This window comes from Scyliorhinus canicula, chromosome 17 (assembly GCF_902713615.1).
Source record: "Scyliorhinus canicula chromosome 17, sScyCan1.1, whole genome shotgun sequence".
Taxonomy (NCBI): Eukaryota; Metazoa; Chordata; class Chondrichthyes; order Carcharhiniformes; family Scyliorhinidae; genus Scyliorhinus; species Scyliorhinus canicula.
The window spans coordinates 46,706,867-46,723,503 of record NC_052162.1 but is presented as its reverse complement, the minus strand read 5'-3'; the positions used below and the strand labels follow the sequence as shown (position 1 = coordinate 46,723,503).

The window sequence follows — 16,637 nt, the reverse complement described above, 5'->3', positions numbered from 1 at the left end:
GGGAAGTTATGATAAACTTGCACTGAACCTTGGTTAGACCATATTTGGAGTGCTATGAGAAACTCTGGTTGCACTGTAGCACAGTGGTTAGCATTGTTGCTTCACAGCGCCAGAGACGGGTTCATCTCCCGGCTTGGGTTACTGTCTGTGTGGAGTCTACATGTTCTCCCCATGTCTGCGTGGGTTTCTTCCGGGTGCTCCGGTTCCCTCCCACAAGTCCTGAAAGACGTGCTTGTTAGGTGAATTGGACAGTTTGAATTCTCCCTCAGTGTACCCGAACAGGTGCCGTAGTGTGGTGACTAGGGGATTTCCACAGTAACTTCACTGCAGTGTTAATGTAACCTTGCTTGTGATACTAATAAAGATTATTATTATTATATGGAGGCACAGGAGAGGATACATAGAAGATTTATAAGGATGACACCAGAAATGTGTGGCTATGCAAACCATAAAAGGGTTAACAAGCTGGTTTTTCCAGGGAGGAAATGCCTTAAGAAGATGTGTTTAGGGGAAGCTAGACAAGCATGTGAAGGGAGAAGAATTACGATTAAATTTAGATGAGAAAAGATGGGAGGAAGTTAAAGTGGATCATAATCACCAGCATCTACCTGTACTGGGTTGCAGTCCAAATGAATTCTAAGGATTGATAGCTATAGAATGTTATAACATACAATACTTCCATACAGCATGAAAATGTTGGCAATATAGAGCAAGTGTGGCAGCATCTGAGAAAAGAGTTGATGTTTTCAGATGAATGAAAATTAATTCTAATGAAGGATCATTAACCTGAAACGTTAACTCTGTTTCTCTTTCCACAGATGATGTCAGGCCTGCTAAGCATTTCCACATTTTGTTTTCGCCCCCAGATTTTCAATGTACTTTGTTCTTCTTACCATAAAGCATATAATAGCCGATTTGGCTACTTGAACTGATGGGAAAATAGCCATGAGAACAATTTTGACTGTCAGTACAATTTCAGACTTTGTTCGCTGAGCTTCAATGACAGCTCAGCAAGTTTAATTTGTGAGTAGCTGAGTCACTCACGCCAAGACAACCTCAGCTCTGAGGTTTGTTTCATCTCTGTTCTGTGCTGAATTTGTTACAGTTTGCTGGAGTGGAGGTGCTACAATTAGTCTTGGCATTCTGGGTTACAAGGGCGAAAACCTGTTTTGGGTTTTTACCCCTAATTTCTTGTTTGTGACCATTGGCATTGATGTGCTCATTCATCTGATGCCAACACAATGTATATATATATATTGCTGTGAAGTGTTTCTGAGAGTAAAGGACTGTCTTGTTTCCCAGTGAACTATTCACTACAGTCCTGGATATGCTCAGTGTGCTAGTTAATGGAACTCTGGCAGCGGACATGTCAAGCATCTCGCAGGGCAGTATGGAAGAGAACAAGAGAGCCTACATGAACCTTGTAAAGAAACTTCGGGTAAAAAGTGTTTCTTCTTTATTCTTGAACATCATCTTTCTTCCCGTAGAAATAGTTGAAAACATTTACCCAAGATTATTATGGATGAAGAAAGCAAATTAACTTTTACTAACTCATCATAAAGAACCTTCAGTTTCTTCACTAATTCCAGAGTGTTAGCTCCATTTCGTTCCAAGTCTGTGTCATAATGTTGTTCACTCTGTGATGCATGACATCCTGAAATTGTGCTTTGTTGGTCTAAACCTGTACCGTTTAGTTCTATTGTTTGATGAATTTGTATTTGTAAAATACTAATTACTATCTTATATAGTCCACAAGCACCTCTTTTTAGTCTTTCTATATTCTATATGTAATGAGTGTAGGGATTTCAGCTGCATTGTCTCAAAAGTATTTGGTGAAGTAAGGGTTAAAAGCCAGAGTTAGTGTGTGTTTGACTGCTGAAGTCATGTTTGAAAATAATCTTGGTTTGAAAGACAACAAAGCTCTTAGGAGCCAGAGGTGCAATTAACCACGGTAAAAAATTTGGTTTAATGCAATTTTGTTTTGACTCCTGGGGAGTTAATTAGTTTTCAGCTTAGTGAGATGATATCATTGCTGAATGGAGGTGAGGCATCAGGCTTTTTCAGAAAGCATCATCCGTTCAGTTCTAATCTAGCTAAAGCTGTGTGCACAGTAAAACAGTCCTGCTTTCACTGTGAGTCAGTTAAAAGAGATTAACAGTATTTTAAACAGTGCAGACTTGTCTCAGGATAAGGAGCTGAAACAAGCCAGCAGAAGCAGCTTTTGAAGACATACAACCGGAAGTTCTGACAAGATTCAGATATTTTCTGTAAAGCGTATCAAGATGTCTTGCATTCTCAGAGAATAACTCTGTACTGCAAGTATTCCTCTGCCATTGGTATTTAAGGTGGATTGAGAGTTGAGATGGCTTATTTTCTTGTTGTTTAAGTGGGAATAAAGATACCAATTAAGGGTATTATATTCACTATATTGAGTAATACTGTTTAAGGAGCAATTGTAAGCTGTTTTCTGGTGTGATGTCAGAGTTTAATACTGTGTTAGTAATAAAGTTTTAATACACCATATCCCTATTTATTCATGCAGTCATTCCTGGAGCAAAGTATCCTTTCCGCACAGTCTTACAAAATTAAAATATTGGGGATTTCTGTCCATTCTTAGCCACTATTGGGGTCTGGTCTGGCATTGTAAGATAAAAAACTATCTTATCAAGGTTGGGATCAATCTCTTGGCTCTTCTCTGAGCCATCTTCAGGCCTTGCAGTGATCAGAATTGGATGCAGTATTCAAGTTGTAGCTAGACTCAATTACTATGCAGCTTAAACATGAGTTCCTCTGATCTGTATCCTAATTAAATTTGTTCCACAGAATTGTGCATTCGCACTTTTGATGGACAAATTTTAATATTGTTTCCAGTATCTGAATAGCAAAGGAATTACTCCTATTCTGGAATCCATCTATCACTTCCTGACTAAAGCAACTGGTGGGTGTCTTACAACCAGCTCTTCAGAGTTGTAAAAATATGCGAAAGTAGATGTGCAAGCGGCTATGAATACTTTACTTTCCAGTGTTTCCTGCTTAGCCTCTATTTTTCCCTTAGTCTCTCAAGGGTGTAAAATTTGCCTTCTCAGATAAACTGGGGAAAAACCCGCACCCTGCAATAAGCAGAGCATTTTAGAAAATGAGCAATTTCTGCTACTGTGGCCGGATATATAATAGTGAAACAAAAATGCTGGTAATGCACAACTGATGAATCAGCAATTTGAAAAACGTCATATTTCAGGTATTCTGACGAGTTTGAAATTTTAACTTCCTCTTTTGCTTTCATGGATTAATTCCCTGATCAGGGGTTTCCAGTGAGGAGTGCTAGCTGAATTGCAGACGTTGGATTTTCTAATTATTAAATGAATGCAAAGCCAAATCTGTGATTGCCTGAATAACGTTCCCTGTAAGCAGCACTCTTAGGAGCACCATATCATGGAATTTCAGACTTCCGAATTTGTAGTTTTCTTTTCACTATTTAAATATGTAGCCCGGCGCATACATGTAAAGTAGTTATGTCTCCTTTTGTTTTCCAATGTCTATAATTCTATTTTCCTTCTATAATTGAACCAGAAAGAGCTTGGGGACCGACAATCAGAAAGTTTAGAGAAGGTACGACAATTATTACCACTTCCCAAACAGACAAGAGATGTCATCACTTGTGAACCCCAAGGCTCTCTGATTGATACCAAAGGAAACAAAATTGCTGGCTTTGACTCAATATTTAAGAAAGAGGCAAGTATTTGATTACCTTAGAGTGCTGATAGCCATTATAAAATGTGACGTTAGAGATTTCTGCTGAAACCAACATCAAGGTTTTCTGCAAGAAACTGATCATTGTGGTTTTTTTTATTCTGTTCTAATGGGGCTAAGTATGACACTATTGTAAGAGGGAGGGATGAGTATAGAACAACTGGGATTGCAACTGGATAATTGCTGGATACAAGAAGTGATTTACTGTGGTGCTTAATCCAAGTTTCAACATGCAATTTATACCTTGGAGATCTTAGGAATTGAATAGGCATTGTGTATAGTTCTTAGGTAGTTGGAATGTTATGACTTTCAAACATTTCAGCACTATAAATTATCAACCCTAAACCTTCATTATATTATGGGTTTACAATGTCACATTTGACAAGAACAGCATACATGTTTTATTGCAGGAGGAATCAGGGTAAAAAATTAGCACCAATACTGCAGTACATTAATAAAGTTAAAACATAGTGACAGGATAAATTATGAAGTAATCATTAAGTTGCATCAAACTCACATTTGTAAAAGCCTGCAAATTATAGGAGGAGCAAAAGACTTTTAAAATCATCCTTAATACATGTGTCTTCAATTATACTTTCAGTCATGTCCATTATATCTTCTCTGTTCCTGCCTGGTTTATACCCTGAACTGTGACAGCACTTGCGATATTCTACAACATTAAAGCTCAGCACTAGAAATTAAGGTGTGGGTCTGTACTCAATCTTTTAAAATAACAAATGAAATGAAGCCATGAGCCACATACTCTATTCAGAGCAATGCTGGGTGCTACTTATGGTAGTATACCACAGGCAATTCAGCATTACTAGACTCATCAGTGAGTGGAATCTATGTTGAGCCAATTCACACTATTCTCAGAAAGGCAAAAATGCTTTCACTCTTCCAGATTACCTATCCCCTCTGTGGTAAGAGTTGGACCTCTGCATTAACCATCTGCTGATCCAAGTGCAACTGACTGTTTTGGCAGGAGCCCATCATGGGCTAATCTGCTGCTGAAAATGTACATATGAACCTAACCCTGGCATTTCACTGCTACTGGTCAGAACGGAAGGGAAAGAGTCTTTTCTTCATCTATCTCAAAATCTGTTCCAAAGCTTTTGTAAAATTGATTAGCATTGTTACAGTTCGTCATTTTAATAATAGTTTTATTCTCAACTTGAAGTTTTAATAACCATCTTCTGACTATTTTTCCCTCATTTCATCAATGAAAAAACTAATGCACTGTATCTGCTTACATTTGTTCTTTTTCATGCTGTAGGGGTTGCAGGTCTCCACGAAACAGAAAATTTCACCTTGGGATGTGTTTGAAGGGATGAAGCACTCTGCTCCTCTTTCTTGGGGATGGTTTGGAACAGTTCGTGTTGATCGCAAGGTTACCAAATTTGAAGAGCAGCACAGGCTCCTGTTGTACCACACACACTTAAAACCAAAACCACGCAGTTACTACCTAGAACCACTGCCACTTCCCCCAGAGGAGGAAGAACCACCTGTGCCAATCATTCCAGAACCAGAAAAAACTACTACAGAACCGCCAAAGCTGGAAAAACCCAATACCACTGAAGAGAAGAAAAAGAAACCACCAAGAAAGAAGCGGCAGCCTCCTAATAAAGCAGAGGTGAGCTAGAAACAAATTCCTGATTAAGGTCTATATATTCAAATTATAATAATAACTGGTACACTCTCTGTAACCAGAAGCCCCCAATATAGTGACATCAGTTTAGTTGTGATCTCGAGGGTTGTAAATTTGAAAGCTGGAATATTGTTGTAGGTCCTTTTTTCCTGAAAGAAAGCTTGTGATCCAACAGCTAAGAAACATAATACAGTGATATGAACAGAATTATCAATGATAGTCATTATTGATGAGCAAAGGCTTTGGCTTAATGGAAACTGTCAAATTCTATGTATGTTTCTGTGAACACCATAAATCAATAACCATTGATAATGATGCAGAAAGTCTAAAACTTATTTTTTGCTTGTCTTGTCTTTGAACAGCTGGATTTACAATCCAATGCACATAGAATGCCTCCCTATGGTGGTGGAGTTCCTACTGATCTAATCCCGCACCAGACTAGTAATCACTATACAAGACTTCCATATGGACAGCCCAGTGTAGGGATATATGCACAGAACCAGCCTTTACCAGCAGGTATGTAGTGGAGCGGATATGGAAGCATGATTTTCCTTCCAATAAAACCACTTTATATCTATCCCTTAATTTCTAAAGTTCATTTTAGGGCGTTCTCTATTAATTGTATAAATGTATTCAGGTGGTGGGCATTAACTAGCTACCTTGTTAACAATGGTACCCTAAGTGGGCATCCTTTCTGCGAACTTCGATAGTGGATGTTGACAGAATGGAAGAGAGATAGGATATTTATAGAATATTCAATCAAGCCGATATTGTCCTCACCTGATAACTACATCCAAAAATTTGCATAGTGGTCACTGGGCGTTGAATTAAGCTGTCCCTCTCTGCCACTGTGTTCATGTGCACATGACTCAGATTAGCTAACTCATTTAGACCAAACACAAAGTCTCTTGATTTTGCTCTGTTGTGATTGGCCAACTTGAACCCAGCTTGCGTCACAACGGACTGAATTACCCAAAGTGACATAATGATACTCTGAAGACTTTTAATTTCAAACAGGAGTAAAAGCAAAGTACAAGAAAGTCCATTTGATCCATTTAAATCTCAAACCTCTCATGCCCCAGCTTATCAAATTTAACTTTCAGCTGTATTTTGCACACCCCAAATGCCAAGAGGTGTAAACTTGCAGATGGGCAACTCCTGAGACTCTCATTTCCAGGTCCTTCCTAGATCTCTGTGAAATCTTGGCAGACATAAATTTCAGGCTTTGGGGAAAACATTGCCATGTGTGGAAGAGGAACCAAAAACAAATCACGACATCATGGCAGAATAAAGCTTATATTTATATTTAAGTGTTATCATTGACATCAGCATTCATCCCCACTGTCAAAGGCACTGAAGAATATCAAGCTGGCTGTTTCTGTGGATTGGACATCAATATATTGTGGAGGGTTTTTAAAAATTAATTTTGTGGATGGGATGCGGGCATCTCTGGCTAGATCAGCATTTATTACCCATCCCTAGTTGCCCTTCAGAAGGTAGTGGTGAGCTGCCTTTTTGAACTGCTGCAGTCCCTGAGGTGTAACTACACCCGCAGTTCTGTTCGGGAGGTAATTCCAAGATTTTGACCCAGCAACAGTGAAGAAATGGTGACATATTTCCAAGTAAGAATGGTGGATGACTTGGAGGGGATCCTCCAGTAGTTGGTGTTCCCAGGTAGCTGCTGCTCTTGTCCTTCTAGATGGTAGTGGTTGGAAAGTGCGATCTAAAGAAGCTTGACGAATTCCTGCAGTGAATCTTGTAGATGGTACACACGGCTGTCCCCCTTGGTGGTGGAGAAATTGAATGTTTGTGGAAGGGTGAGCAATAAAGAGAGCTGCTTTGTCCTGAATGGTGTCATGAGTACTGTCGGAGCGGCACTCATCCAGAGAAATGGAGAGTATTCCATTACATACCTAACTTGTACCTTGCAGATGGTGGACAGGCTTTGTGGGGTCAGGAGGTGGGTTACTCGCCGCAGGGTTCCTAGCCTCTGACCTGCCATGATAGCCACAGTATTTATATGGCTAGTCTACTTCAGTTTCTGGTCAGTGGTAACCCATTCTGCTGTGGTAATGTCAAGGGGCGATGGTTCGATCCTATCTTGCTGGAGGTGGCCATTGCTTGGCACTTGTGTGGCATGAATGTTATTGCCACTTGTCAGTGGTTGGATGACTGACATCCAACCACCACAACAGTCCAAAGATGGCAGGTTAGGTGAATGACCATGCTAAATTGCCCCATAGTGTCCAAAAGGTTAGGTGAGATGACTGAGTTACGGGGATAGGGTGCGGGTGTGAGCCTAGGGGGAGTGCTCCATACTAGATGGGCTGAATAGTCTCTTTCTGCACTGGAGGGATTGTTGATTCTCCTTTGTGCCAAATATGTATGACTCCAACCAGTTTTCCCCAGATTCCCAATTACTCCGGTTTTGCTCAAGCTCCTTGATGCCATACTCGGTCAAATACTGCCTAGATGTCAAGGGCAGCCATTTTCACCTTACCTCTAGCATTGTTTTGCTCAAGCTCCTTGATGCCATACTCGGTCAAATACTGCCTTGATGTCAAGGGCAGCCATTTTCACCTTACCTCTAGCATTCAGCTCTTGTCCATCTTTGAACCAAGGCTGTAATGAGGTCAGGAGTGGAGTGTCTTTGGCAGAACCCAAACTGAGTGTCTGTGAGCAGGTTATTGCTAAATAGGTGCTTGATATCACTTTTTTAAAAAATATATTTTTATTAAGGCATATATAATTTTTAACAACAATTTTCAAGAGGAAAAAAAACAACAGATCAAATAACACCCACCCACCCAACCAACAATCAAACCCAGACAACATGGTTCACATACACAGTTCCCCTGTCCCCCATCCCCGCTAATTGTTTCCCACCTTAATCAACTCCCTCGCCTCCCTCTTTCCCTTAACCCCCCCCCCCTTATATCTGCTTGATATCACTGTTGATGCCCCCTTCCATCACTTTGCTGATGACCAAGAGTAGACTGATGCAGCACTAATTGGCTGGATTGAATTTGTTGTGTTTCCTGGGTACATGGCATACCTGGGCAATTTTCTACATTGCCAGGTAGATGCCAGTGTTGTAGCTGTACCGTAACAGCTTGGCTGTGGGCACAGCAAGTCCTGGAGCACAAGTCATCAGGAATATCCCTGGAATATTGTCAGGGACCATAGCCTTTCCAGTATCCAGTGCCTTCAAACATTTCTTGATATCACATGGAGTGAATCAAAGTGAACTGATGTCTGTGATGCTGGGGACCTCCGGAGGAGGCTGAGGTGGATAATCCACACGGCACTTGTGGCTGACGATTATTGCAAATACATCAGTAAATTGAAGGGGTGAAAATTAGGTTGATCTTAGATTAGGATAAATGGTCGGCACAACATCGTGGGTCGAAGGGCCTGTACTATACTGTTCTATGTTCTATGTCAGCCTTATCTGTTGCACAGATGTGCTGGGTTCCCCCATCATTGAGAATGTGGATATTTGTGGAGCTTCCTCCTCCAGTGAGTTGGTTAATTATCCACCACAGTTCATGTGATGAACTGTGGCAGGACTGCAGAGTCCTCTATTTAGGGCATATATCTAAGGGCAGCATGGTAGCACAGTGGTTAGCACAGTTGTTTCACGGCTCAAGGATCCAAGGTTCGATTCCTGGCTTGGGTCAATGCCTGTGCGGTGTCTCCTGGTGGTTGCGTGGGTTTCCTCCGGGTGCTCCAGTTTTCTCCCACAGTCTAAAGATGTGCAGGTTAGGTGGATTGGCCATGATAAATTGCCCTTCGTGTCCAAAAAAATTAGGTGGGATTACTGGATTATGGGGGTAGGGTGGAGGCATGGGCTTAAGTAGAGTGCTCTTTCCAAGAGCCGGTGCAGACCCAATGGGCCAAATGGCCTCCTCCTGCACTGTAAATTCTATGATTGTATAAGTTTCTACTCGCACCGTTTGCTGGGACTTTATTTATCTGATTAGTGGCAAGCTTTTATCAGGAGGTGGAACAAAACAAAGCAGGAAGGGTGAAAAATTCAGTTTTGCATCTCTACCTAGACTGCATAAATAAAACAGCTTTAAGACTTTTGAGAAGACTATGTAGGGAGGTGATCAGCAAATCACAATTCTTGAGTCCAATATAAAGACAATGTTAAAAAAGAAAGCTATCATTTCGTATGTATTTGCTGGAGTTCACATGCAAGTTTCAAGCCAGTTAGGCACTAAAAATAGAAATTATAATATTGTCTGTTTTAATCACTTTGTTTTACATGTAGGTGGACCCAGGTTAGATACAATCCCGTACAGATCGGTACGACCTTCTTTCTCCAAAATAATGCAGAATCGCCCAACGTACAGCACAGTGATGCCCCCTATGGGTGGAATGATGGATCCATCACTGTACAAACCTCCCCAATACAAACAACAACAGGCACAAATTCTCCGACAGCAGCTACAAGCCAGACTGGTGAGTATGGGTAGGAGGCGTTCGAAACAAAGCTCTACCAAAGACCTGGCAAAGGCACTGTGGGTGGAATGGCCTCCTTCTGTGCTGTTTACTACAATTGTATAGGGCATTGGGGAGGCCACACCTTGAGGTTTGAGTGTAGTTTTGGTGTCCTTATCTGAGGAAGGATGTTCTTGCAATGGAGGGATTGCAGCAAAGGTTTGCCAGGCTGATTCCTGGGATGGCAGGACTGTCATATGAGGAGAGACAAGAGATGGTCGGATTATAGTCATTGGAGTTTAGAAGAGTGAGGGGGGATCTCGTAGAAACTTATAAACTTCTAACAGAATTAGACCGGGTGGTTTCAGAAAGAATGTTCCCGCTGGTGGGGGAGTCCAGAACTAGGGGGTCATAGTTTGAGGATAAGGGGTAAACCTTTTAGGACTGAGGTGAGGAAAAATTTCTTCGCCTAGAGAGTGGTGAATCTGTGGAATACTTTACCACAGAAAGTAGATGAGGTGAAAACATTGTGTAATTTTAATAAGGAATTAGATATAGCTCTTGCGGTTAAAGGGATCAAGGCATATGGGGGAAGGTGGAATCAGAGTATTGAACTTGATGATCAGCCATGATCATAACGAATGGCAGAGCAGACTCAGAAGACCGAATGGTCTCCTACTTCAATTTCTTATGTATGTTTCTATGTATGTATCCTTCTTTGATTCTAAGGCATCTTGATATCAGAGTTCTTTGCTCGCAAGATATATTTTGAAGGCAGCTGCTTGATGTGGAAATCTCAACTGTATGGCACTCTTTCTGCTGCATAGGTGCCAAACTAACATCTGCAAACGGAGTCCTGTCTTGCATATGAGGGCTTCATTTATATGAATCAACATGTATAATAATGGAGGAGCTCAATGATAAAAATGGACCAGATACCGTATTCTTACTGTAAAGGGACGAACAGCAAGGGAGCTGTATGGCATTGAGAGGTCTCCAATCTGTAGGTGGTTGTACGAATTAATCTATGCTATATAATAGACACTATTGTATGTTGATGCAACAACATATTGTATTTAGCGGGCTTTGCCTTTTTATTTTCGTTCTTGTTGCATTCACATTTCTTTGCAGAAGAGTTAACTTGAAAATGCATCTAAAATCAGCCATGTGTCCCTGTCTAGTTAGGATCCTGGCAAATTTTCTGTTCCACAATATAGTTCCATAGGCTTGTCCCTGTGCCTAAAAAAAATTGGAGTTGTCTTTTTTTTAAATCCTTTTATTTGATGTACATACTGGGAAAAGTGCAGCCAATAAATTAAGAGCAAGAGCAGATGACTGGTGAAATGCACTTTGTAATAAGCAGTTATTTTATGAAACCACTGTGAAATCAGGCTCATGTGAAATTCTTTGGCTTTCATTTGTCAGGTACAGTTGTGCCAAATATGGCTAAAGATTAAACCCTATGCATTTCTAAATTTTCTTTCTCCCCATCCTCCCCAGAATTCCAGTGGAATGTATGGGCAGCAGGTTCGTCAAGCAAATCCAGCTCCGCAGTATGGTCCTATGTCACAAGCCCAGGTATGTGATATTTTTATCTTAGCCCACCATCCAAAGGCATCTTTACTTAACTGCACTGTAATTCTAGATGCTAGCTCCAGGCAATCCGTTCGCTCTGATAGAAAAGTTATGCAAATTTGGGACAGAACAGACACATGACAATGTTCTCAATGGCTCTTTTATGGTGCATTTTTCCACAGATTTACTCATTATTTGTGAGTGACTGCCCTTGATTTCAAGGTAACATTTGACCAAGTATGGTATCAAGGAGCTGTAGCAAAGCTTGAAGTCAATGGAAATTGGGGGGTGGGTGGAACTTTTCATTGGTTGCAATCATACCTGGCAATCATACAAAGAAGCTGGATGTTATTGTTGGTCACAGCGCCGGCATCGCTGTAGGAGTTCCTCCGGATAGTGCCCTAGGCACAATCTTCAGCTGTTTCATCAATGACCTTCCCTCCATCACAAGGTCCGAAGTGAGGTTGCTTACTGATGATTGCACAATGTTCAGCACCATTTGCAACTCTTCAGACACTGAAGCAGTCTGTGCCTATATGCAACAATAAGAAGTCTTATCACCTGGTTAAAGTCCAACAGGTTTGTTTCAAATCGCTAGCTTTCGGAGCGCAGCTCCTTCATCAGGTGAGTTGCAACATTAAATGCAAGAAAACCTGGAGAACATTCAGGCTTGAGCTGATGAGCAGGAAATAACATTTGTGCCAGGCAATTACCATCTTCCAATAAGAGAAAGTCCAACCATCTTCCCTTGGCCAAAAATTGCATTACCACTGATTAGCCCCCAACTCCTCAATATCTTGGGGGTTACCATTGACCAGAAATTCAACTGGATCAGCCATATAAATACTGTGGCTAAAAGAGCAGGTCAGAGGCTGGGAATGCTGTGGGGAGTAACTCATCTGACTCCCCACAGCCTGTCCACCATCTACAAGGCACAAGATGGCAGTGTCTCCACTTGCCTGGATGAGTGCAGCTCCACCAAGACTCAAGAAGGTTGACACCAAGGACAAATCAGCCAGCTTGATTGGCACCCCATTCACCACCTTCAACATCCACTGCCTCAACCACCAACACACAATGACAGCTGTGTGTACCATCTACACGATGCGCTGCAGCAACTCACCAAGGCTCCTTAGGCAGCACATACCAAACCCACAATTTCTAGCACCTAGAAGGACATGGGCAACAGATGCTTGGGTACACTATCACCTGTAAGTTCCCTTCCAAGCCACACATTATCCTGACTTGGAATTATATCACCGTTTTCTTACTGTCGATGGGTCAAAATCCTGGAACTCCCTAACAGCAAGGTGGGTGTACTTAGACCACATGGAATGCAGCAATTCAAAAACATGGCTCACCACTGCCTTCTCAAGGGCAATTAGGGGTGGATAATTAAAATGCTGGCCTAGCTAGCAACACATACATCCCATAAAAGAATTTTAAAAATAAAAAGCAAATTGAGCCTAATAGAGGGTAATCACTGAACAAAAATAGGAAATTCTTACTTGGGATGGTCAGGTTTAATCCAAACAAATGTCACCTTAAGAAAATTAATATAAATAAGTTAAGATAATGAGGGGGAATAGTCTCTATATATCATCCCGGAAAAACTGAAAGCCTTCAATTAAATAATGATGGAAATATACATTAAAAGTCCAAGAAGCAAAGAAAGACCTGAAAAAAGGTATAGCTGTAGATATAAATGATAACAGTAAAAAAAAAATTCAGTACCTTAACATTAATCAATAATCTGAATCATCAGTATCTTTGGGTTTTCACCCAAGTGCCAGAAGTGACAGTGAAAGAGATTTATAAGTGATTTATGGTCATTATGAGTGAACCAAAGGAGCCGCTGAATACTGGGGAGCTGCAGATAGACTGGGAGCAAACTAATGTTCAACAAAGCAAATGCAAACTTCAGTAAAGAGATCAATTTACAGGACTAAACTTGAGGGTTATCTGATCCATGTCAACATGGACTGAGAACGGAGCTATCTGGCCCATATTCTGAATTTTCTTTTTGTGACGCAACTGAATTTTGAAAGGCTTACAATACATTGTACCCATCCAAAAAAAACTTTGGATAAAGATCTGAACGAAATGCTTTTTAGTTAAGCTCAGGGTCATGGAGCATCAGGGTAAATTTTAGGAATGGAAAGAAATTTGTCAAAGGTTGTAATCCATAGATAGTGCTCAATGCAGTTAGGAAAGAATAAATATTGATTTTAGGATCACCACTTTCTAATTTCAATAAACAAAATTGATTCACAAACTCGAATGCAAATTGATTAAATTCGCAAATGATATCAAAATCAGGAGAGAGGTCTTGTGGTGCGGTGGTAGCTTCCTTACCACTGGGCCATAACCTCCAGGTTGCCATGTAATGTGGGTGTAGAGTGTGGTCGAACAGGTTGATTGTCAATCTGGCAGCTAACGGATGTAAAATCTGGGACAGTTTCATGGTCAGCCATGCTGCAGAAGCTAATGGCAAATCACTGCACTGCTTTGTCAAGCATCGTCATGGACCACTCCATGGAGGTCCATGATCTCCAACACCCTGTTAGGGCATGATACCTGAAGGAGAAGGAGGATCAAACTCATGGGACAATTAATGCTGAGGTGCCAACTCGGTAATTCATAGAAATGATGTAAGCGGCTGTACCAATTTTAAACTAAATTTAATACAGTTGAGTATGAAGTGTTTTTAAAATTATTTCTCAGGATGTGGGCATCACTGACTAGGCCAGCATTTTTACTGCCCACCCCCAATTGCCCTTGAGAAGTTGCTGGTCAGCTGCCTTCTTGAACGCTGTGGTCCATGTGGTGTCGGTATACCCACCGTGCTGTTGGTGAGGGAGTTCCAGGATTTTGACCCAGAGGCAATGAAGGAATGGCCAGTATAGTTCCAAGTTAGGATGGTGTGTTACTTGGAGGGGAACCTGTAGGTGGAGGTGTTCCCATGCATATGCTGCCCATGTCCTTCTAGGTGGCAGAGGTCGCAGGTTTGGAAGGTTCATTGGAATGAGCTTTGGTGAGTTGCTGCAGTGAATCTTGTTGATGGTACACAGTACTGCCACTGTGCGTCAGTGATGGAGTGAGTGGATATTGAAAGTGGATGGGTTTCAATCAAGCGGACTGCTTTTTCGCGATGGTGTGGAGCTTCTTGAGTGTTGTTAAAGCTGCACTCATCCAGGCAAGAAGAGAGTATTCCATGAGCCTTGACTTGTACTTAGCAGATGGTGGACCGGTTTAGGGAGTCAGGAGGTGACCATAAGACATAGGAGCAGAATTAGGCCACTCAGCCCATCGAATCTGCTCCGCCATTCAATCATGGCTGATATTTTTCTCATCCCCATTCTCCTGCCTTCTCCCCATAACCCCTGATCCCCATATTAATCAAAAACCTATCTATCTCTGTCTTAAAGACACTCTGATTTGGCTTCCACAGCTTTCTGCGGCAAAGAACTCCATAGATTCGACAACCTCTGGCTGAACAAATTCCTCCTCATCTCTGTTTTACAGGATCGTCCCTTTAGTCTGAGGTTGTGTCCTCTGGTTCTGGTTTTTCCTACTAGTGGAAGCATCCTCTCCACATCCATTCTATCCAGGACTTGCCGTATCCTCTAAGTTTTAGTAAGATCTCCCTCCTCATCCTTCTAAACTCGAGTACAGACCCAGAGTCCCCAACCGTTCCTCATACGACAAGCCCTTCATTCCAGGTATATTTCTTGTGAACCTCCCCTGGACCCCTTCCAAGGCCAGCACATCCTTCCATAGATGCGGGGCTCAAAACTGCTCACAATATTCCACATGGGATCTGACCAGAGCCTTATACAGTCTCAGAAGTCTATGTCTGAATTGGACACAGTATACCAAATGTGGCCTAACCAACATTCTATATAACTGTAACATAATTTTTGAGCTTTTATATTCGATACCCAATCCTATGAAGGCAAGCATGCCATATGCTTTCTTTACCACCATTTCCACATGTGCTGCTACGTTTAAGGATCTGTGGACCTACACACCCAGATCTCTCTCTGTCTCTATGCTCCTGATGGTTCTGCCATTTATTTTATAGCTCCCACCTGAATTGGATCTACACTGGACTGAATTCCCAGCTCCTGACCTGCTCTGATAGCCACAATATTTGCATGGCTGGTCCAGTTCAGTTTCTGGTCAATGATAACACCCAGGAAGTTGATAGTTGGGGATTCAGCAATGATAGTACTAGGAATGATAGTACTGGCAATGAATGTCTTGGGGAGATTGTTGGATTATCTCTTGTGAAGATGGTCGTTGTCTGGCACCTGTGACTTATCAGCCCAAGCCTGAATGTTGTCCAGGTATTCTACTTATGGACATGGACTGTTTCAGCATCTGAGGCCTTGCGAATGATACTGAATATTCTGCAATCATTAGCGAACATCCTCACTTTTGACCTTATAATAGAGAGAAGGTCATTGATAACGCAGCTGATGATGGTTGGGCCTAGGACACTGCCCTGAGGAACTCCTGCAGTGATGTCCTGGAATTTGATGACCTCCAATAACCACATCCATCTTCCTTGCTGCCAGGTATGACTCCATCCAGTGGAGAGTTTCCCCGCTGATTCTCATTGACTCCAGTTTTGCTAGTTTTTTGATGCCATGCTTGGTAAAATGCTGCCTTGATGTCATCTGTAATGCTGGAGGCCGAGACGGATCATCCACTCAGCACTAGGATTGCCTATGGAAAGGAAAAATGGCACATTCCGTGAATGTGCCAAAACAGCAAATGCTGAAGTTGCAAAAGATTGATCCCGATAGACTTAGCTCTCATCTTAGCCTGTCATCACGAGCAGGATTTAGCCAAACAAGTAGAATGCTGAACTACTCATTTAAAACTGTACACTAAAAGACATGCTCGAACAATATTTGGTGACCAGACCGCATCTCAAGTGCTGTGTTTGGCTCTACTCACCAAAACCCAAGGAAAACCTTAAAGGACATGCAACAGGACTTCACAGTGGAATAGTAGAGGTGAAATCGCTGCGGTTATTTAAGAAACATAATGCGTGGATTGAATTTACTGTCTGTCTCTGAATTAATTAATTAAACTAATCCAAATGGCTGCCTTGTCCATATTTATCTTGTGATAAGATAAAGATCTCCTGACTACAGTTTGGAAGTGATATTTGGATATGATACACCGAGACTTGATGAGCACTATATAA

General features: G+C 41.5%; 1 protein-coding gene across 2 annotated transcripts in view; it reads left to right on the top strand.

The window, feature by feature from the left end:
• med12 (mediator complex subunit 12) overlaps positions 1-16,637 on the top strand; it is a 207,604-nt gene that overhangs the window by 171,795 nt on the left and 19,172 nt on the right. For both annotated transcript variants that reach the window (XM_038776304.1, XM_038776305.1), the window contains exons 34-39: positions 1,303-1,438; positions 3,571-3,732; positions 5,027-5,383; positions 5,761-5,914; positions 9,675-9,865; positions 11,345-11,422. In XM_038776304.1, coding sequence (XP_038632232.1) covers positions 1,303-1,438; positions 3,571-3,732; positions 5,027-5,383; positions 5,761-5,914; positions 9,675-9,865; positions 11,345-11,422 — 1,078 coding nt within the window. The remainder of the gene's footprint in view (positions 1-1,302; positions 1,439-3,570; positions 3,733-5,026; positions 5,384-5,760; positions 5,915-9,674; positions 9,866-11,344; positions 11,423-16,637) is intronic.